This window comes from Carcharodon carcharias, chromosome 3 (assembly GCF_017639515.1).
Source record: "Carcharodon carcharias isolate sCarCar2 chromosome 3, sCarCar2.pri, whole genome shotgun sequence".
In the NCBI taxonomy this organism is placed as follows: Eukaryota; Metazoa; Chordata; class Chondrichthyes; order Lamniformes; family Lamnidae; genus Carcharodon; species Carcharodon carcharias.
In genome coordinates, this window is record NC_054469.1 from 104,925,963 (window position 1) to 104,949,309 (window position 23,347).

The following is a 23,347-nucleotide window of genomic DNA, read 5'->3' on the forward strand; positions in this document are numbered from 1 at the left end:
TACTCAATCTAACCATATCCATCTGCAACCTCATGTCCTCTTCACAACCTACTCTCCCACCTATCTTCGTGTCATCTGCAAATTTAGCTACCATGTCTTCACACCCCTCATCTAAGTCATTGATGTAAACTGTGAAAAGTTGAGGTCCTAGTACAGGCCCCTGTGGGACTCCACTTGTCACACCCTGCCATACCGAAAAAGACCCATTTATGCATACTGTTTTCTGCCAGCCAGCCAATCTTCTTTCCATGCTAATATGTTACCCCCTACACCATGCACTTTTAGTTTCCGTAATAACCTTTGATGTTTTCTCATTGCATGTTATGATCCAAAAGGATCCTTAGTCCTAGGCAGTGGCTTTGAAGTTCTGCATAGTTGTGATTGCCTTTGTGAACTCATCCAGTAAAGGGGCAACTGATTGTGTGTTCCATACCCTCATAGTCTCCCCTACTCAATGACACCAATTCATTAATGTCCTCATCGCTCGTAATTGCTTGTATCGGGGCTTGGTTCTCTTCAAATTCCATTCACTTTGATTTTGTTTCTGACAGACAACACAACTCCTTCTTCTGGTCATTATTTTCTCCAGTCCATCCAGAATATCAAAACAGATTATGAAACATGTTCTTGATACCTGCATTCTGCAGTCTTTCGCCAAATAAATAATATTCTGTTTTTCTATTTTTCCTGCCAAAATGGACAAGTTTACATTTTCCCATATTAAACTCCATCCTCCAAATTTTTGCCCACTCACTCAACCTATCTATATCCCTTTGTATTCTCTTTGTGTCATTCTCACAACTTGCTTTCCTACCTAACTTTGTACTGGCAGCAAATCTGGCTACAATGCAATCGGTCACTCATCCAGGTCAATAAAATAGATATTAAGTAGTTGAGGTCCCAGCACTGATCTCTGTGGCACTCCACTAGTCACAGTTTGGCAACCTGAAAATGACCCATTTAGCCAGACTCTGTTTCCTGTTAATTAGCCAGTCGTCTATCCATGCTAATATATCACCACTAACACCATAAGCTCTTAACTAGTGTAGTAAACTTTTATGGGGCCTTTGGGAAATCCAAATACACTACATCTGCTTGCTCCTCTTTATCCACCCTACTTGTTTCATCCTTGAAGAACTCTTTGTCAAATGTGATTTCACTTTCATAAAAACACATTGACTCTTCCTGATTGTTTCATGATTTTATAAATGTCCTACTATTGCCTTTTTAATAATGGATTTTTGCATTATCATATTGTTGTTTGTGGAAAAGTAAAACCATGCACATGAGAGTCCTGATTCTTGAATAACAAACCCCTCAGGTTCTAAAAGGTTTCAATCAGGCCACCTCTTAACTCTTCTAAACTCCAATGGATACAAGCCTAGCCAGTCCAACTTTTCCTCATAAGACAACCTGCCCATTCCTGGTATTAGCCTAGTAAACCTTCTCTGAACTGCTTCAATGCATTTACATCTTTCCTTAAATAAGGAGACCAATGTTGTACACAGTACTCCAGATGTGGTCTCACCAGTGCCCTGTACAACTGAAGCATAACCTCAAATTACTGAAGATGTGGGAAATCTGGAATAAAAATGGAAGATGCTAGAAGTGTTCAGCAGGCCAGGCAGCAGCTGTGGAGAGAGAAAGAGTTAACATTTTGGGTTGTTTACCTAATGTCAGAACTGGAAAAGGTTAGAGATGGAACAGGTTTTAAGCAAGTACAGGTGTTAGCTGGCCTATAGTTTCCTGCTTTCTGTCTCCCTCCTTTCTTGAATAGAAGTGTTACATTTGCAGTTTTCCATTCCACTGTGACCTTTCCAGGATATAGGGAATTTGGGAAAATAATAACCAATGCATCTATCTCTACAGCCACTTCTTTTAGACCCTAGGTAGAATGCAGGCCATCAGGGGGCTTATTCACCTTATGGGGGAGGTGATGGCATAGTGGTATTGTTGCTGGACTAGTAATCCAGAGACCCAGAGTAATGCTCTGGGGACCTGGGTTTGAATCCCACCATGGCAGATGATGAAATTTAACTTCAATAAAAATAAATTAATTAAACTGTCTAATGATGACCATGAAACAATCCATCTGGTTCACTAATGTCCTTTAGCTGTCCTTACCTGGTCTGGCCTACATGCGACACCCGACCCACAGCAGTTTTGTTGACTCTTAAATGACCTCTGAACAAGGGCAATTAGGGATGGGCAATAAATGTTGGCCCCACCAGTGACGCACACATGAGCAAATGAAAACAAGCCCCATCAATATTCACATTACTTTTTCTCTAGTGATAACGACTGTTCCAAGTTCCTCTCTCTCTTTTGCCTCGCGATTTTCTACTATTCTTGGGATGGTTTTTGTGTCTTCTACTATGAGACAGATACAAAATACTTGTTCAAAACCTCTGCCATTTCCTCCTTTATAACGTCTCAGCTCCTTCAACAAATACAATATAAAATATTACCTTGCCGCTGAATAGGATCTAACTTGCAGTTTTGGTAAATGTTCTGAAAGAGAAGAGATTTTAGAAAATACAAGCTATGATTGGGAAAACGTAGTATAAGTTTGATCTTTTTGTGTTATACTTGTAAGCAAATTAATATAAAAACTGGCTTTAACGGCGTATTTTTGTTGTAAACTGCAGTTTTGGCCATTTGTTAGTGTGAAGCCTCAAGCAAGTCAAATCATGGATTATCTTGAAAAATAGCAAATTAACCACGTTATCAAATAAAGCTTTTAAGTATATATAAAAAAAACATTAAAACTGTGCAACCAAACTGAAACTTTGCGTTCATTGTATTTCATGGCCAAAGCATTATTGGGATCAACTGTCTTAAACAGGAAATCTGCTGAAACTGAAATATAACGATCCTCATGCTCTGAACCAATTAAACCTCATCTTACACTTAGGCTGCAACTGCAACCTTCATAATTAAAACAGATGTATTTTCAATACACTTGCAAACAGAAAACTCCAGCCGGGGGTAGCGGGGGAAGGGCCTTGTAGCAGTGCAACTAGATGTACAGGGGAGTGACATAAAAACTAGTAACTGAGAAGGAATGGATGAAGGGTTGGTTAAAAGCATAGTTTGGGGAGGTGGGAAGAAAGACTTTCTTAAACCATGAATTATTTACCAACACAAAAGTCCCGGAGTGTCAATGTCATTCCTCACAATTAACAGTTGAGGGAGATTTAGCGCATGAATTAGTGAGGATGTAATAAGACTGATCATGAGGTGCTCTGGTCATATCTTACTCGCAAATGGCAAATTTCATTAGCCATTGAGTGTGCAAATTTAAGAAATAACTTGGAAAGGACAGAAATATCTCATTGTTCCAATGCAAATGCCCTGTCAGATTACCAACTAAATGAAAATTTGATCTCAGTAACATTCAACTTTATTCAAAGAAAACTACCATCATACTGCACTTGATTGTCATTTATAAACTATATAACTATAACATGATTGTTATTGACCAAATTATGAACTTTTATAAATTCAACATACATTTCTAAAAATACACAAATATTTCCTTCATATGCTGGAACAAAATAATCATGAAAATATTAAATAAAACATTGGTTAGATGGGTTTAGCACTCAGCAAAGAACTAACCAAAGCTAATGAGATCAGCCCTCATCAAAACAACCTACAGCTCTCCAAAGTGCCCAATAATTGATATAGTTACTAAGAAACAACTTATTGCTCCTGCAATATTTTATACTAAGGAAGTGATTATTTTCAAAACGTACAAAAAAGAAGTAATTGTTCACACTGAGGGGGGCAAAAAGTCAGTTGCTCAAAACACCCAACATCTGTTTTTTTTTTAAATTAAAATAGACAGTATGGGGAAAGTTCAACTTGGGACATAATCTTCCAGTTTAGTAGAAAATGGATTTCACCTTTGCAAATGTACTTACTTTTTCAGGGTTTTTTTTAAATGAGCAGGTGAGGATTACTTATAGGATCATGTACTTTGGGTGAGTTGGAGAATGGAGAATATTACCTTGCACTTTCCTACCTCTGTAAACTTCCCTGCCCTACAACCTCTGAGATCTCTGCCTTTCCTCAATTCAGAATTGTGTATTTCTTACATAAATATCCTTCATGTTCATTCTTCCAGCTATGCCTTCAGCTGTCAAGACCCTAAGGTCTGGAATTCCTTCCCTGGATCTTTCTCTCTCTCTCCATTTTCAATATGCTCCTTAAAAATGTAACTTTTTGAGCAAGCTTTTGGTCACCTCCCCTACTCTCCCCTTATGTGGTTAGGTAAGGAATTTTATTTGATAATGATCATAGGAAACACCTTGGATGTTTTACTCTTTAAAAAGCAAGTTTTTATTTTATGTACCATTTATAAATATTAATACATAAATAATTCCAAATAAAAGCCAAGTCAAAATACCCACTGCCAAAATTAAAAGCATGCTTCAGAAATTGTGAGTGAACAGCCCTACAGGTATTTTCAGAAATAAGGTAACATAAATACGGTCTCAAAGTTTTTTCCCGAACCATAATTAAGGTGGATTTTAATTCCCACAATGTTCTTGGATAATTGTGCATAAATTCCAACAGTTGAAGATCACAAAGACATTCAAACAACAACAGCAAACCTAGTCCCTCCATCAGAAGGTCAGAAGTGGGGATGTTTGCTGATGATTGCACAATGTTCATCACCAAATGCAACTCCTCAAATACTGAAGCAGTCTATGTCCAAATGCAGCAGGACCTGGACTATATCCAGGCTTGGGCTGACAAGTAACATTCGCACCACACACGTGCCAGGCAATGATCATCCACAAGAGAATTTAACTATCACACTCCTGACTTGTGCCTTATAGATGGTGAATAGGCTTTGGGGAGTCAGGAGGCAAGTTACTTGTTGCTGGAGTCCTAACCTCTGACTTGCTCTTGTAGCCACAGTATTTATTTGGCTAGTCCAGTTCAGTTTCTGGTCAATGGTAACCTCCCCAGGATGTTGTTCGTGGGGGATTCAACAATGTTAATGCCATTGAATGTCAAGGGGAGATTATCAGATTCTCTCTTGTTCGAGATGGTTATTGCCTGGGCTTGTGCGGCATGAATGTTACTTGCCACCTACCAGCCCAAGCCTAAATGTTGTTCAGGTCTTGCTGCACACGAACACAGCATACTTCAGTGTCAGAAGAGTGACAAATATTGCTAAACATTGTGCAATCTTCAGCGAACATCCCTGCTTCTGACCTTATGATGGAGGGAAGATCATTGCTGAAGCAGCTAAGATGGTTGGGCCTAGAACATTGCCCTGAGAAACTCCTGCAGTGATGTCCTTTGATGGGGATGATTGACCTCCAACAACCACAACCATCTTCCTTTGCGCCAGGTATGACTCCAACCAGTGGAGAGTTTGCCCCTAATTCTGAGCAATGAACTATTCACCAATGTTCTAATTTCTGTCCTTTAGTTAATTTCTATCCATGCTGCCACTGTCCCTTTAACTCTATGGCTGTTTTGTGGTACTTGTCAAACAGCTTTTGAAAGTTCGTACACACATCAATTACAACTGTCCTCATCATAGCTTTTTGTTACTTCCAAGTTAGTAAAACTTGTCGCGCCTTTAACAAATCCACACTGACTTTTATTTATAAGCTCATACTTTCCTATCTGTCAATTAATATTGTCCCAAATTACCATCTCTAAAAGCTTCCCGAAAATTAGATTGGCCTGAATTTGCCCGGTTTATTAGTCTTATGGTCTTTAAACAGGTGTAACGTTTGCAACCCTTCAGTTGCCTGATGTAAGGGAACATCAAGTCAATTTGCCCACTTCTAACAACCACCAGCAAGATGAAGTATCTGATGTTGGCTGAGAGATAAATGTTGACCAAGACAACTCCTCTGCTCTTCTTCAAATAATGCCACAGGATTTTTTACATCCACCTAATGCTTCATGGGACCTCAGTTTAACATCGTGTCCAAAACACTGCACCTCAGATTCCCACATAGTGTAAGAGTCAGCTTGAATTATGTGCTAAAGTCTTGGACTGGTATCTGAGCACTCTCAACCCCCAAGTGGTCATCACTAAGCTAAGGTTGATACAGACCAATATGGTTATGGGTTCATTCCCTGTCCTGTATCAAGTTATTAAGGACGGGTTCATGGTGTACATTCAGGGCGGCTTCTTAGTACAATACGCAGTACAGCCAAACAGGAAACAGGCTGTTTTAGATCTAGTTATGTGTAATGAGACAAGATTTATTAATGACCCCATAGTAAAGGGTCTTCTGGGCAAGAGAATCATAAAGAGAATTTCACAGTCAATTTAAAGGTGAGTAACGTGGGCCTGAAACTAGTGCCTTAAACTTAATTAAAGGCAATTACAAGGGTATGAAGACAGTTGGCTAATGTAGGCTGGAAAAAATAGATTAAAAGGTAAGACAACAGATAAGCAGTGGCAGACATTTAAGAAGATATTTCATAACTCTCAACAAAGATACATTCCACTGAGAAGACTCCATAAGGAGGATGCACCATCTGCAGCTAACTAAGGAAGTTAAGGATGGTATCAAGCTGAAAGGCAAGGCAAACAATGTTGCGAAGATCAGCGGTAGGCCGGAAAGTTTGGAACATTTTAAAAAACAGCAAAGGATGACTAACAAAATAATGATGAGGGAGAAATTATAATGAGAGCAAACTAACAAGAAACATAAAAACAGACAGTGAGAGCTTCTACAAGTATACAAAAAGGAAAAGGGTAGCTAAAGTAAACATTGGTCCCTTCAAGGACAAGGCTAGGGAATCAATAATGGGAAACAAGGAAATGGCAGATTTTGAACAAGGATTGTGTATTCGTCTTCACAGTAGAAGACACAAAAAGCATCCTAAGAGGGATAGAAAATCAAGAGGCAAATGGGATGGAGGATCTTAAAACAATTATCATCACTAGAGCAATAGCACTTGGAAAAATAATGGAGCTAAAAGGCTGACAAGTCCCCTGGAGCTAAAGGCCTGCATTCTAAGGTCTTAAAAGAAGTGGTTGCAGAAATATTAGATGCATTGGTCGTAATTTTGCAAAATTTCCTAGACCTGCAAAGGTTCCAGTGAATTGGAAAACTGCAAACATAACTCCCTTATTCAAGAAAGGAGCAAGACAGAAGGCAGATAACCATATGTTAACCTAACATCCATCATTAGAAAATGCTGGAATCAATTATTAAGTAGTAGCAGAGTAGAAGTAGTAGCAACACATTTAGAAAACCATAATACAATCAGGTAAAGTCAACATGGTTTTGAGAAAGGGAAATCACGTTTGACAAATTTATTAGAGCTCCTTGAAGCTGTAACAAACAGGGTGGATAAAGGGAAACCAGCAGATGTTGTGTATTTGAATTTCCAAAAGGTAATCAATAAGGTTCCAATTAAAGGGTTCTGCAAAAGATAAGAGCGCAGGGTCTTGGGGATGATATATTAGTGTGAATAGAGGAATGGCTAACCAGTAGGGCACAGATAGTTGAGATAAATGGGTCATTTTTGTTTGCCAAACAGTAATTGTTGGGGTAACCACAGCATCAGTGCTGGGGCCTCAACTATTTAACATGTATTTTAATGATTTGGATGAAGGGACAGGGTCAAATTTATTGACAATACAAAGGGAGGTAGGAAAGCAAGTTGTGAGGAGAACAGAATCTGAAAAAGGATACAGATAGGTTAAGTGAATAGGCAAACATTTGGCAGATGGTGTATAATATGGGAAAATATGAGATTGTCCACTTCGGCAGGAAAAACAGAAACACAGAATATTATTTAAATGGAGAGAGACTACACAATGCTGTGGTATGGAGGGGTATGGATGCCCTTATACATGAATCACAAACAGTTAGCATGTAGGTTTAGAAACTGAACTGGAGCAGCCATATAAATGCTGTGGCCATAAGAGCAGGTCAGAGGCTGGGAATTCTGCAGTGAGTAACTCATCTCCTGATCCCGCAAAGCTGGTCCACCATCTACAAGGTACAAGTCAGGAGTGTGATGGAATACTCTCCACTTGCCTGGATGCATATAGCTCCAATAAACACTCAAGAAGCTCAATACCATACAGGACCTGTGTGATTGGCACCCCATCCACTACCTTCAACATTTACTCTCTACACCAATGCACAATGGCAGTGTGTACCATCTACAAGATACACTGCAGCGACTCACAAAGGTTCCTTTTACAGCACCTACACCACTAACCTGCAACCTCTACCACCTCGAAGGACAAGGGCAGCAGATGTATGGGGACACCATCACCTGCAAGTTCCCCTCCAAGCCCTACGCATACTGACTTGAAACTATAATCGGGGTTTCTTCATTGTCATTGGGTCAAAACCCTGGAGCTCCCTTCCTGAAAGCACTGTGGGTGTCACTACATCAGAAGGACGGTGATAGTTCAAGAAGGTGTCACACCATCACCTTCTCAAGGGCAATTAGGGAAGGGCAACTGGCCAAGCCAGATACCCAAATCTGTGAAAGAATTAAAAAAAGGTACAGCAAGTAATTAGGAAGATAAATGGAATATTGAACTTTATTGAAAGGGCGATGGAACAGAAAAGTAGAGAAGTATTGTTACAACTGTACAAGGCAATGGTGAGACCAGAACAAAAACAGAATAACCTGGAAAAACTCAGCAGGTCTGGCAGCATCGGCGGAGAAGAAAAGAGTTGACGTTTCGAGTCCTCATGACCCTTCAACAGAACTAGGTGAATCCAAGGGGAGGGGTGAAATATAAGCTGGTTTAAGGTTGGGTGGGGGGAGGGGGGCGGTTGTGGTTGTAGGGACAAGCAAGAAGTGATAGGAGCAGATCATCAAAAGATGTCACAGACAAAAGAACAAAAGAACACAGAGGTGTTGAAGTTGGTGATATTATCTAAACGAGTGTGCTAATTAAGAATGGATGGTAGGGCACTCAAGGTATAGCTCTGGTGGGGATGGGGGGGGGGCATAAAAGATTTAAAAATAATGGAAATAGCTGGGAAAAGAAAAATCTATATAAATTATTGGAAAAAACAAAAGGAAGGGGGAAGAAACAGAAAGGGGGTGGGGATGGAGGAGGGAGCTCAAGACCTAAAGTTGTTGAATTCAATATTCAGTCTGGAAGGCTGTGAAGTGCCTAGTCAGAAGATGAGGTGCTGTTCCTACAGTTTGCGTTGGGCTTCACTGGAACAATGCAGCAAGCCAAGGACAGACATGTGGGCAAGAGAGCAGGGTGGAGTGTTAAAATGGCAAGCGACAGGGAGATTTGGGTCACTCTTGCGGACAGACCGCAGGTTTTCTGCAAAGCGGTCGCCCAGTTTACGTTTGGTCTCTCCAATGTAGAGGAGACCGCATTGGGAGCAACGAATGCAGTAGACTAAGTTGGGGGAAATGCAAGTGAAATGTTGCTTCACTTGAAAGGCGTGTTTGGGCCCTTGGACAGTGAGGAGAGAGGAAGTGAAGGGGCAGGTGTTACATCTTGTGCGTGGGCATGGGGAGGTGCCATAAGTGGGAGTTGAGGAGTAGGGGGTGATGGAGGAGTGCACCAGGGTGTCCCGGACAGAACGATCCCTACGGAATGCTGCCGGGGGGGGTGAAGGGAAGATGTGTTTGGTGGTGGCATCATGCTGGAGTTGGCAGAAATGGCGGAGGATGATCCTTTGAATGCAGAGGCTGCTGTGGTGATAAGTGAGGACGAGGGGGACCCTATCATGTTTCTGGGAGGGAGGAGAAGGCGTGAGGGCGGATGCGCGGGAGATGGGCCAGACACGGTTGAGGGCCCTGTCAACGATCATGGGTGGAAAACCTCGGTTAAGGAAGAAGGAGGACATGTCAGAGGAACTGTTTTTGAATGTAGCATCATCGGAACAGATGCAACGGAGCCGAAGGAACTGAGAGAATAGGATGGAGTCCTTACAGGAAGCGGGGTGTGAGGAGCTGTAGTCGAGGTAGCTGTGGGAGTCGGTAGGCTTGTAATGGATATTGGTGGACAGTCTGTCTCAATCTCTGGTGATAGAGAAGTCAAGGAAGGGAAGGGAAGTGTCAGAGATAGACCACATGAAAATGATGGAGGGGTGGAGATTGGAAGCAAAATTAATAAAATTTTTCCAAGTCCCGACGAGAGCATGACGCAGCACCGAAGTAATCATCGATGTACCACAGAAAGAGTTGTGGAAGGGGGCCGGTGTAGGACTGCAACAAGGAATGTTCCACATACCCCATAAAGAGACAGGCATAGCTGGGGCCCATGTGGATACCCATAGCCACACCTTTTATTTGGAGGAAGTGAGAGGAGTTGAAGGAGAAATTGTTCAGTGTGAGAACAAGTTCAGCCAGACAGAGGAGAGTAGTGGTGGATGGGGATTGTTCGGGCCTCTGTTCGAGGAAGAAGCTAAGGGCCCTCAGACTATCCTGGTGGGGGATGGAGGTGTAGAGGGATTGGACGTCCATGGTGAAGAGGAAGTGGTTGGGGCCAGGGAACTGGAAATTGTTGATGTGACGTAAGGTGTCAGAGGAATCAAGGATGTAGGTGGGAAAGGACTGGACAAGGGGAGAGAGAAGGGAGTCAAGATAACAAGAAATGAGTTCCGTGGGGCAGGAGCAAGCTGACACGATCGGTCTACCGGGACAGTTCTGTTTGTGGATTTTGGGTGGGAGGTAGAAGCGGGCCGTCCAAGGTTGGGCGACTATCAGGTTGGAAGCTGTGGGAGGAAGATACCCAGAGGAGATGAGGTCAGTGACAGTCCTGGAATCAATGGCTTGATGTTCAGTGGTGGGGTCATGGTCCAGGGAGAGGTAGGAGGAAGTGTCTGCGAGTTGACGCTCAGCCTCTGCGAGGTAGAGGTCAGTGCGCCAGACAACAACAGCACCACCCTTGTCAGCGAGTTTGATGACAATGTCAGGGTTGGACCTGAGAGAACGGAGTGCAGTAAGTTGAGAGAGAGAGAGAGAGAGAGATTAGAATGGGTGAGAGGAGCAGAGAAATTGAGACGACTAATGTCACACTGACAGTTCTCAATGAAAAGATCAAGAGAAGGTAAGAATCCAGAGGGAGGGGTCCAGGTGGAGGGAGAATTTTGGAGGTGTGTAAAAGGATCCATTGAACGGGGAGAGGACTCCTGCCCAAAGAAGTGAGCCCGGAGACGAAGACGGCGGAAGAAGAGCTCAGCATCGTGCCGAGCCCAAAATTCATTGAGATGAGGGCGTAAGGATATGAAACTAAGTCCTTTGCTAAGCACTGAACGTTCAGCGTCAGAGAGGGGAAGGTCAGGGGGTATAGTGAATACACGGCTGGGGCTGGGATTGGAAGATGGGGTGGGGACGGAGGGACAGGCAGGGGTGGAGGGTCCTAGATGGGTGTTGGTGTCGATGAGTTGTTGGAGCTTGCGTTATCTAATGGTGAGACCACACCTGGACTACTGCATACAGTTTTGATCTTCTTAATTAAGGAAGGAAATATTTGCATTAGAGGCAGTTCAGAAAAGGTTCACTATGTTGATTCCTGGGATGAGGAGTTTCTGTTATGAGGAAAGGCTGACCAGGTTGGGTCTAAACTCAGTGGAGTTTAGAAGAATGAGAGGTGATCCTAATTGAAACAGAAGATTCTGGGATGGCTTGACAGGGAGGATGCTGAGAGGATGTTGCCCCTTGTGGGAGAGCAGATCTAGAACCAGGGGTTTGTTGGGGGGGGGGGGGGGGGTGCAGTTTCAGAATAAGTGGTCTCCTTTTTAAGACAGAGACAAGGAGGAATTTCTTCTCTCAGAGGGTTGTTAATCTTTGGCTTTCTATATCCAAGAAAGCAATGGAAGCTGGGTCATTGAATATATTCAAGGGCAAGTTCAACAGATTTTTGTTCGACAAGGGAGTTGAAGGTTATGAGGCAGTAAGGTGGAGAGGTGGGGCAGGCAGGAAAGTGGAGTTGAGGCCACAATCAATCAGCAGTGGGTTTATTGAATGGCAGAAATAACATGAGGGGCTGAATGGTGAACTCCTGCTCCTCCTTCTTATGCCCTGATGTCCTTATTTGAATCTTATGATGATTGTGGGGTAAAGAATACTAAGAAAGGAGAAATGTGCAATTGACCAGGATTCCTGCTTCTAGTCATTCTCCAGTGTCTTCTATGAGAAAATGAATGAGTCCTGGTGTTACAGACTGATACACTGAGGAGTGTATCACAATAAATCACACCAAAAAATTAACCTAATATGATTTTTCATACAATAATTAAGTGAAGGCCGCCAGAGCCATTTTCTGAAAAATTGGAAATGAAGGAAAACAAATTCCTGGGTTGATTTATATAGAACACAAATTTAAAAAGATCAAAAGAGCAATCAAAAATGGTTTGACACACTGCAGATGTTGCACTTACAGCTGAGTTAAATGGATACCAAAGGATCTGGCAGATTTCTTCATGGGCACTTAACTACAGCCATTCTGTACAGTTTTGATTTACGCTTATGCCCAACTTAAAAGGGAAACTTAATATTTGTAAAACACTTGCAAGGGTGTATCCCAAATCTTGCCTAAAATTGGAATAGCAGTTAACATCTAACCAGTTTTGTCAGGAGGTTAAGAACACAAGAAATAGGAGCAGCAGTAGACCACAAGGCCCATTGAGCATATTCTACCATTCAGTATGATCATCGTTGACCTTGAGCTTCAACCCCATTTTCCCACCCACTCCTCGTATCCCTGAGGCCCCAAAAATCTGTATATCCCAGCCTTAAACATATTCAACAATGGTCCGCAACCGTCTGGGTAGAGAATTCCAAAGATTCACAATCATTTGACTGAAGAAATTTATCCTCATTTCAGTCCTAAATGATCGACCCCTTATCCTGACACTGTGTTTTAGATTCCCCAATCAGTGGGGATAATCTCAGTGTCCGCCCTATCAAGCCCTTCAGGATTTTGTAGGTTTCAGTGAGGTCATTAACACATTAGGTAGAGGTTGCTCACTTTTAAATACAAAGAGGAAAATATTGGAGGCGTTGGAAATCTGAAAAATGCAAAAATTGGTGGGAACACTTAACTTCAGTGGGGTGGGAAAGGTAGGGTTAATGTTTGAGTTCAATGATCTGTCATCAGAACATGGAATCAACTTGAACATTAAGCCTGTCTTCCTCTCTCTCGACTGATGTTGCCAGGCCTGCTGAGTGTTCCACACATTTTCTGTTTTTTTTAAAACATAAGTTGGCTGTCCTGCTAGCCCTTTGGACTAAAGCAATGATTTTTCTTCAAGAAGTAATCGCACAACAGTGTAAAAAAGGCAGAACAACTTTCATGTCCTGAAAATGATTGCTTAAGGGTATAAGGAGAGCTCCAAATAGTGAGGCATATAAAGTGTGATAAAGCTTATAAAGTCTTAAGAGTTTGAAAGTAGAGAGTTTGGTAGACATGTTTTGATCATTCAATCAAAATCTTGGAAAATAACAGAAGTTTTGTAGTAATTTTGTTTACACGTTTCCCAAAAAGCTTTTATAACTTTGAAAAAAAATGATCAAAAGGCAACTCTAGAGTTCATACCAACACAGCACACTAATTCAAGCTACACAGGAGCTTTGAATATCAATCCATTGCTGGACTCTGTGCACTGTTGTAGAAATCAAACCAAAAACTACAGAATTTCCCTAGAAATGTCTGAACACAAAAATCATATGATTCATTAAGTGTGACAATTAGATATGAAATGTTTTCCTACTTTGCTGGCTGTCCTTCAGTTCTACTCTTGAACACACATAAGCACCAATAATGCGGCCAGTATACTGTCACAGGGCTGCCACTCCTCAGACACCCAAATGCCTGTACCCAAGTTAGCAGAATTTGCTTCTAAATGCATAAGTCAATTAATTTCAAGATGAAAATTTTGTTCCCTGTGCGCTGATCACAAATGAATGAAGTTCCTTTGGAAGCATTGGCCAGGGTTGGCTTCTGAGCAATTGTTCTTCAGGACCGAATTTAGTAGCCAGCAAGTCGGAAGGATAGGCCTACAAGTAAAAAATTTAAAATGGAATTCACGAGGCTCTAACTGGTGGTTTTAATTTCCAATTGACGCTTACCAAATTGAGCACTTTGAGGTACTCCTACAGCATTATGACCAGCAGTCCTCATTTCAATAAATGCTTATTCCTTCATAAATGCTTTAAGCACTAAGCAAATTGCATTAAGAGTAGGCCTTAAGGCTCTATGCTGGGTTATAACGGAAGCTGGCACCTTAGCTCAGCGAGCACTGGTCATCACATCATAGACTCCATTAGTTCATGATGTTACAGATGATTCTTCAGTGGATAGGATTCTCCCCACATAAAGAAAACAAACAAAATCTGCTCATAATCAAGAATTATTCAGCAATGAACATCCATTATTAGTCACTGATCCCCAGCATTAATATAAAAAATATTTTTAGCCACTAAAATGTATACTAACTGCACAATAAAAGCAAAATACTGCAGCTGCTGGAAATCTGAAATAAAAACAGAAAAATGCTGGAAAAGCTCAGCAGGTCTGGCAGCATCTGCAGAGAGAGAAACAGAGTTAACATTTCGAGTCCGTATGACTCTTCTTCAGAGCTTTACTAACAGTATGCTATGGTGCTGAACCATACAAACCAAGGAGGTACCAACTCTGATCCCAGGTTTGTGCTGAATTGGGTAGTCTTAAATCAGCATGATGGACAATTCTGCCCAGCATCCACATGCAAAGAAAGAGAAAAGGCAAACATACAAGGTGGCCACTTCTCATTACAATGCAGCAACCTGACAAGTGTACATTGTAGATATTGAGCAAAAACAGGACAATATCAGGCCAAAAATAAAAACAAAAACAAAAAAACTGCGGATGCTGGAAATCCAAAACAAAAACAGAATTACCTGGAAAAACTCAGCAGGTTTGGCAGCATCGGCGGAGAAGAAAAGAGTTGACGTTTCGAGTCCTCATGACCCTTCGACAGAACTTGAGTTCGAGTCCAGGAAAGAGCTGAAATATAAGCTGGTTTAAGGTGTGTGTGTGGGGGGCGGAGAGATAGAGAGACAGAGAGGTGGAGGGGGTTGGTGTGGTTGTAGCGACAAACAAGCAGTGATAGAAGCAGAATATCAAAAGATGTCAACAACAATAGTACAATAGAACACATAGGTGTTAAAGATAAAGTTGGTGATATTATCTAAACGAATGTGCTAATTAAGAATGGATGGTAGGGCACTCAAGGTATAGCTCTAGTGGGTTTTTTTTTTTTATTTTATATAATGGAAATAGGTGGGAAAAGGAAAATCTTTATAATTTATTGGGAAAAAAAAAGAGAAGGGGGAAACAGAAAGGGGGTGGGGATGGGGGAGGGGACTCACGACCTAAAGTTGTTGAATTCAATATTCAGTCCGGAAGGCTGTAAAGTCCCTAGTCGGAAGATGAGGTGTTGTTCCTCCAGTTTGCGTTGGGCTTCACTGGAACAATGCAGCAAGCCAAGGACAGACATGTGGGCAAGAGAGCAGGGTGGAGTGTTAAAATGGCAAGCGACAGGGAGGTTTGGGTCATTCTTGCGGACAGACCGCAGGTGTTCTGCAAAGCGGTCGCCCAGTTTACGTTTGGTCTCTCCAATGTAGAGGAGACCACATTGGGAGCAACGAATGCAGTAGACTAAGTTGGGGGAAATGCAAGTGAAATGCTGCATTTCACTTGCATTTCCCCCAACTTAGTCTACTGCATTCGTTGCTCCCAATGTGGTCTCCTCTACATTGGAGAGACCAAACGTAAACTGGGCGACCGCTTTGCAGAACACCTGCGGTCTGTCCGCAAGAATGACCCAAACCTCCCTGTCGCTTGCCATTTTAACACTCCACCCTGCTCTCTTGCCCACATGTCTGTCCTTGGCTTGCTGCATTGTTCCAGTGAAGCCCAACGCAAACTGGAGGAACAACACCTCATCTTCCGACTAGGGACTTTACAGCCTTCCGGACTGAATATTGAATTCAACAACTTTAGGTCGTGAGTCCCCTCCCCCATCCCCACCCCCTTTCTGTTTCCCCCTTCTCTTTTTTTTTCCCAATAAATTATAAAGATTTTCCTTTTCCCACCTATTTCCATTATATAAAATAAAAAAAAAAAAAAAAACCCACTAGAGCTATACCTTGAGTGCCCTACCATCCATTCTTAATTAGCACATTCGTTTAGATAATATCACCAACTTTATCTTTAACACCTATGTGTTCTATTGTACTATTGTTGTTGACATCTTTTGATATTCTGCTTCTATCACTGCTTGTTTGTCGCTACAACCACACCAACCCCCTCCACCTCTCTGTCTCTCTATCTCTCCGCCCCCCACACACACACCTTAAACCAGCTTATATTTCAGCTCTTTCCTGGACTCGAACTCAAGTTCTGTCGAAGGGTCATGAGGACTCGAAACGTCAACTCTTTTCTTCTCCGCCGATGCTGCCAAACCTGCTGAGTTTTTCCAGGTAACAATATCAGGCCACTCTGTGATGAAAATGTAACATATGTGGATGTCAATCAAGTACAAAAATAGCTGGGAAACACTCATCTCTAATGCTCACACATGAAGAATGGTTACTTATGGGAGTGTGTAGAGATCATTACAATTTATGAATAATAATTTTATGCCTTTGGAAACAGGAAGGAAAAGGAGGGACTCGGGGGGGGGAACCAAGCAAATTTTAAAAAACTGAAGAAATTACACTTAGGCTTGTGAAAATAACCCTAAAATTGTAAACTTACAAACTGCAGCATAAAAACAGAATTTGTCATGATAAATTGAATCCTCCTCATCAATCTTTATCATCACATTAGATGGTACACCACAAAACCTTAAAAACGCCCAGTAGCTGTCCTACAGCCAGTTTTCCTATCCTGCCCTGAAAAGCTAGCAGAGACTGGGTAAACTTGCCTCAGAGAGTCTCAAGTTCTATTCATGCCTGAGCCTTTAAATTAGAAATGCAGTTGTTATAGGAGATGCCAGGGGGACAGAAAGGCATTTCTATAGCAGTCATTGTGAATCCCGCATGGTGTGTTACCTCCTTGGTGCCAGGATAAAGGACATCACAAAAAGGGTGTAAAATATTCTGCGGAGGGAAGGGAGTGAGCCAACATCTGTGGTATACTTTGGTACCAATGGCAGAGAGGACAGGCATCGAGGTCAGATTTTCAGGATTTACGCATGGAGGCAGGGGGCTTGGCTGAGGTATTAAATGAATACTTTGCATCTGTCTTTACCAAGGATGATGCTGCTGCACAGGTCATAATGAAAGGAGGTAGTAATTCAGACAGTTAGTGGGCTAAAAATTGATGAAAAGGGAATATCAGAAACGTCATCTGTGCTTAAAATTGATAAGGAACCAGGACCAGATGGGATACATCCAAGGATACAGAGGGAAGTGAGCATGGAAATTGTAGCGGCACTGGCCTTAATTTTCCTGTCTTCCTTTGACTCAGGGCTAGTGCCAGAGGGCTGGAGAATTGCAAATGTTACAATCTTGTTCAAAAAAGGCTGTAAAGTTAAGCCCAGACCAGGTCAGTCAGTTTAACTTCAGTGGTGGGGAAGCTTCTAGAAACAATAATTTGGGACAATATTAATAATCACTTGGGCAATTGTGGGTTAATAAAGGAAAGCCAGCCTGGATTTGTTAAGGGCAAATCATGTTCAAAACTTTCTGGAGATTTTTGAGGTTACAAAGAAGGGTGATAAGGGTAATGCTGTTAATGTGTTGTACATGGGCTTCCAGAAGGCATTTGATAAAGTGCCATAGAATAGACTTGTGGGAGAAGTTACAGCTCAGGGAGTAAAAAGGACAGTAGCAACATGAATATGAAATTGGCTAAGTGGTTAATAGATGCTTTTCGGACTAGAGGAATGTTGGCAGTGGAGTTCTGCAGGGGTCAGTGTTGGGACTCTAGTTCTTCCCAATATATATCAATGACCTAGCCTTAGTATACAGGGAACAATTACAACATTTGCGGGTTATACAAGATCTGGAAGCATAGTGAACTGTGAGGAGGAACATCAAAAGGACATAGTCAGGTTGATGGAATGGGCGGACAAGTGGCAGATCAAATTCAAGGCAGAGAAGTGTGAAATAATTCAGAAGCCTTTCTTCATCTATGCTTTATTTTAAGAAAATATTATATTTATACAGCTCCCTTAATGTAGCAAAACATTCAAGGCACTTGATTGGAATTTTAAACAAAATTTGACATGAGCCACATAAGGAGATATTAGACAAATGACCAAAAGTTTGCTTAAAGAGGGTAGGGTTTAAGGAGTACTTTAAAAGGGGGAAAGAGAGATAAAATGATGGAGGTTGAGAGGGGAAATTCCAGGCTTTGGCAACTGAAGGCACAATTGTCAATAGTGATACAATTGAAGTCAGGATGTTCAAGAGACCAAAATTAGAGGAACTCAAATATTTCAGTACTCATGAACTAAAATTTCAGTCATGTCACCTAATCTCTCAATTCCTGGCTTGGCATCCATTTTCCTATTTGTGAAGCAGTTGGGGATTTTTTTTCCATATAAAGTCACATAAGAGAGTCAGCATCCTAATCACCAAGATGCAAAAAGGTGCTGTGTACATACAAATCATTCTTTCAGTTTTGTCAAGAGTCACAGGACGGAATATATAGTGAATGTTTATAAGTACATGGATCAAAGTAGTAGAGACTGTCCCAAGCATGCTGATGTCCACTTGTAACAGGAAAATACATTAGAAAATTCACTAATGCTAACTGAATGCCAGCATCCAATTTTACAGCCCAAATCTACCCCAACCATATGAGCAAAGTACTTTTAACTTCAACAGGTGATCAGATTACATCATTCCATACAGCTTAGGCTCACTGAAAAACAGCAACAACAAATTCACAACAAAAATCAAATTGAGCTGTAATGTAAAAGCAGGTTTAAGATAAACTGGTTTCCATTCTGAGCACCTGAGGCTGTGATTAAAAAAACTGCACGTCTCCTTTGTTTCAGCAATCATGAACTCACATCACAACTACCAGCACCAGCACAGAAAGACAATCAATATTGGAAAAGATAACAGTAATGGAACACACAGCCCATAAGATTACTTATCTGTGGCAGGCTACATAAAGACCCACTCAGTAGCACTGACAGTTTAACCTTGAAAAAAAGACAAGAGACTAGTTTGGATGTGCAGATGTATTTGTAACTGCTATAGTTATCTAACTCTTTAATAAAATGTTAATGCCAAGAGGCTTTCATAAAAACAATTAAAAATCAGATGCTAGAATCTCCTAGCAGTAGAACATTAACTTGGTAGTCAGAGAAGATCCAAAGGCCCAAATGGATGCCAACAAGGTATTAACAGGAAAAAGATAAAATAGTTATATGCTAAATGTTTATTTAAGTGGACAAAGCTCAAAAGACTAGGATTTGTAAAGGTATTTTCCATCACGTTCCGTACTTGTAAACTGAAACTCAGTCATTTGACTGGTAAAAATAATGAATCACAATGGGAGTAAGGTGGGACATGCATTGGTCATGAATATAACCAATAACCATCAGCTAACTTGCACAAAAAACAAAAACACACAGAAGTGCAATTTAAACAATGACGGATTTGAAGGAGGTAACTGAGCTCTGGTAGAGCAAAACTTATTTCTTGGTGGGGAAAAAGGCATGTGAAATTAATTTTTTATGCAAATGTTTATAGTGTTCTCTGCAACATTTTAAAATATACTGATTAACTTGCTGATTTTTTTTTTGGTACCTTCTCTTTTCTATATTAAGCCTAATTCTCAATCTTTACTTCCTTTCACTCATTTGCGCCAGTGCAAGCCTAATCTTTCAACTCAATCAATGCGATGGAACTTGAAACCAGGTAATTAAAAATTTAATACAATTCAGAACAGATGTCTCATGGAATGAAACAAATATCAAAAATAAACCACTGTGACATTACGAGAAAGGCATCATCAAAAATACCATATTATGTAACCACTGGGTTAATCAATGGTTGTATTCTAATTCTACTGCTACCAAGATTAAAAGGTAGCTAAAGCTCAACAAAATAAGCTGACAGTCATTTGGTAGTACAGAATTTGAGCACTGCTGAAAAAGAGAGACTTTTTTGTTGAAGCTTTTTGCCTTGCACTCATCAGGGCAATTCGCAAGAAAATACCAATGTCAGGGGAAATAACATTTATACTGCATGAGAAGAGAGTGCTGACTGGTTGGCAAGTGGTAGAGGCATTGCCATGGGAAATGCATCAGTTTATAGTGACAATTAACTGCCAAGCATCATCTAAAACTTAAACCAGGTAGCTTGACTCCAAGTGGCCAAGACATTGATATTTTCTTGCAAATTTTTTTTAAATTCACTTATGGGATGTGGGCATCGCTGACTAGGCCAGCACTTATTGCTCATCCCTGGTTATTTTTGAGAAGGTGGTGGTGAGCTACCTTCTTGAACTACTGCAGCCCCCGTGACGTAGGTATACCCAGTGCAGCTGGGGAGGGAGATCCAGGATTTCGACCCAGCAACAGCGAAGGAACAGCGATACATTTCCAAGTCAGGTGGTTTAGACGGGAACTTCCAGTGGTGTTGTTCTCACCTATCTGCTGCCCTTGGCCTTCTAGATGGTAGTGATCGTGTATTTGGAAGGTGCTGCCTAAGGAACCTTGGTAAGTTTCTACAGTGTACTGATGAATGCAAGGTGAGAAGCTTCCACAAAAAAGTCTCTTTTTTCAACAATACCCAAAATAAGCTAAATAAAATATGCATACAAAAAATCCTTGAAAGATGGAATTCAATGTGGGTAAGTTATTACACTTGGGAAGAAAAAACAAAGTAAGCAGTGAACCACAGCTACTTTCCACTTCCCTAGATCTGCCAAACTTCAGGCTTTCCCTCTAGTATAATTCAAACCACCCCACCGCCACGTTATTAAACCCTCGCAGCCCTAATAGAGTGCAGTTAAAAAATGGTGCCCAAACAGAACTTTCAAAACCGAGGGCCATTCCCAAGTGCTACCAAAATACAGAAACACTCACTTTCCCATATGAGGCACTGTTAAATACCAGGGGCAGGATTTTGCCCTTGGCGGGGGCGGTCGGAAAGCTGGCCGCTGCCTGCGATTGGCTCTGCACTGCGATTTCACACTGTTGGGCCAATTAAGGCCCGCCCAGCATGGAACAATAGTAGCAGCGCTTAGTGCAACTTATGTGGGTGGGTGGGGGGGGGGGCGGGGAGGGGGCAGGAGGGCAAGCAGGCCGAGTGCGAACTTCGCACATGCGCATGAAAGAGCGTTTCAATCTTCCTGAGGCACGGAGCTGCTGCTTATATAATAAGGGAAATAAAATTGTCATGAAACATGTACCCTCACGTGATCGCCCATGGGTGAGGTTTCCTAAAATTGTAAAGGCTGCTCGGCCTCTTCGCCTGCCCGCCAACCTTTAGGCTGGACGGGCAGCATAAACTTGAATTTAATTAGCTTCTTAATGGCCTTTTAATTGTCGGTGGGCACACAGCTGACTCCAACGCGCGCCCGCTGAACGAAATATCATGAGACTGCACGATGACGTTGGGACGCATGCCCGACGTTATCGCACGTCATTTTATGCTCGGGCATGTCGGGCGCATGTCGAGCGTAATATTCTGTCCCAGAAATCTAACCTTGGTTGATCTGTTCTAAAATGGTGAGGAATATATAACGAACATGTAGGCAAAGAAATAATATGAAAATGTCAATCTCCAAAGCACCAGCAGAAATTTCAGAATTATATTTAATAAAAATGGAATTTGACTTAGTCTCTGAATCAGCAGCCCTGGAGACTCTCCCTAACATGACAAAACACTTTTCTCATTACAAATGATTTGTCCTCTGAATCCCCCTGAGCAAAGCTACAAGATATCTGCCAGCTTTTTTAGAAATTAAAATGAAGATCCCTTTTGTAACTGAATTTCTTTTAAATCTTTAAAAAACACAACTAAATTCATGTCTCCACACTGAATATCTATAATGAGAGAATAAGTTCATTTTACATTTATACAGAAGTAAACAGCTTCTCTTTGTGTGATGGTACAGGCAAACTAAAGCAGAGTAATTATAAAATTAAACAGTGCCCTCAACAGTGATTACTTTTATCCTTAGATTTTACTGGAACAAAACTGAGAAATTACGTATAAAGCTGATGTCAGAGTTCACTATCATCCAACTTTAGTCCCCTGTATTGAATAATGCTGAACATTTCTAAGATTTTGAATTTCATATCATTTGGGATCTTGATAGAGGAAAGAAATGATAAGATGACTGACCTAAAAGTAGGCTAAACGGTGGATGGCATGATGGAAGAGCACGAAGAATATCAAGCAGGCAGATGTTGTGGTCTCTCAAACACCGGTTGTAGTCTGCAGCACCCTGTCTGCTACTCAGTTCTTGCAGTCGCCGTTTTTCACAAGAGTCAGAGGTGTATTCAGCTAATGCTCGCAAACATGCCTAAAATATACAATGTAAAATAAATCAAAATTATACGTAAAATGCCAAGTGGACTGTCCTTAAAAATAATAATTCTCTCACAATGTGAAGATTCTGACCCTTGTACAACTCTACCCTGCCTTTGCCTCACAGCAATGTTTGAGTTGCCTAGGGCTCCCATGCTCAAATTCCTCCATCTTTCCACTTCCTTTTCCATCTTTGTGATTCCCATTAAAACACACTTCTGAGTAAGCTTTTTCTCCCCTTACCAACCCTTTTCTTGGCTTGCCATCCATTTTTATCTGATAACACCTACCTAGAGATGTTTTTCTAAGCTAAAGCTGCTAAATAAATGGAGGATATCCCTTTGGTGTAGTCCTTCCTCATCATTCCGATATAATCAATGCTGTGGTTTTACTCTGCATGCCTCCAGAACTTAAAACATTTCCAAATGTCCTATTTCTAATGAGCATATTTACTATTCCATGTTGATCTTTAGTTTCAAGTCCATACGCAACTTTTCTCTTCCCAAACAGCCCTCTCAGGATCATAGTATTAAAAATTACTTTTTAAAAAAAATTTGCCTCAACAGAAATGCATTTTCCCCCCCCTCGATCCCTCTATTTGCTCCTTGATGTTCTTCTATACCTCCATATATTTATCCCAGTGAACTCCTTGCCCTTTCTCCTCACATGATTTGGTCAGTTTTCTCCTCTGCTTCACCATTAACCTGTTTTACTTCATTTAGGGTCAAGCTTCATATTCTGAGCTTGCCAGTAGGTACATTTTGGTACTGCAGGCTCAGCACTATCGCTTTAAAGATATTCCATTTGCCCTTTATAGACGTATTGGCTTGGATTTTACAGCTGTAATGACCGAAAAACCTGTCAGTTTGCCACC

General features: G+C 41.3%; 1 protein-coding gene across 3 annotated transcripts in view; it reads right to left on the bottom strand.

Moving 5' to 3' along the window:
- mtrr (5-methyltetrahydrofolate-homocysteine methyltransferase reductase) overlaps positions 1-23,347 on the bottom strand; it is a 127,607-nt gene that overhangs the window by 52,411 nt on the left and 51,849 nt on the right. For all 3 annotated transcript variants that reach the window (XR_005942571.1, XM_041183475.1, XM_041183474.1), the window contains exons 9-10: positions 22,288-22,468; positions 2,469-2,511 (exon numbers count right to left, since the gene is read on the bottom strand). Coding sequence is in view for 2 of the 3 variants with exons in the window: in XM_041183475.1 (XP_041039409.1) it covers positions 2,469-2,511; positions 22,288-22,468 (224 nt within the window). In the remaining variant the exon portion in view is untranslated. The remainder of the gene's footprint in view (positions 1-2,468; positions 2,512-22,287; positions 22,469-23,347) is intronic.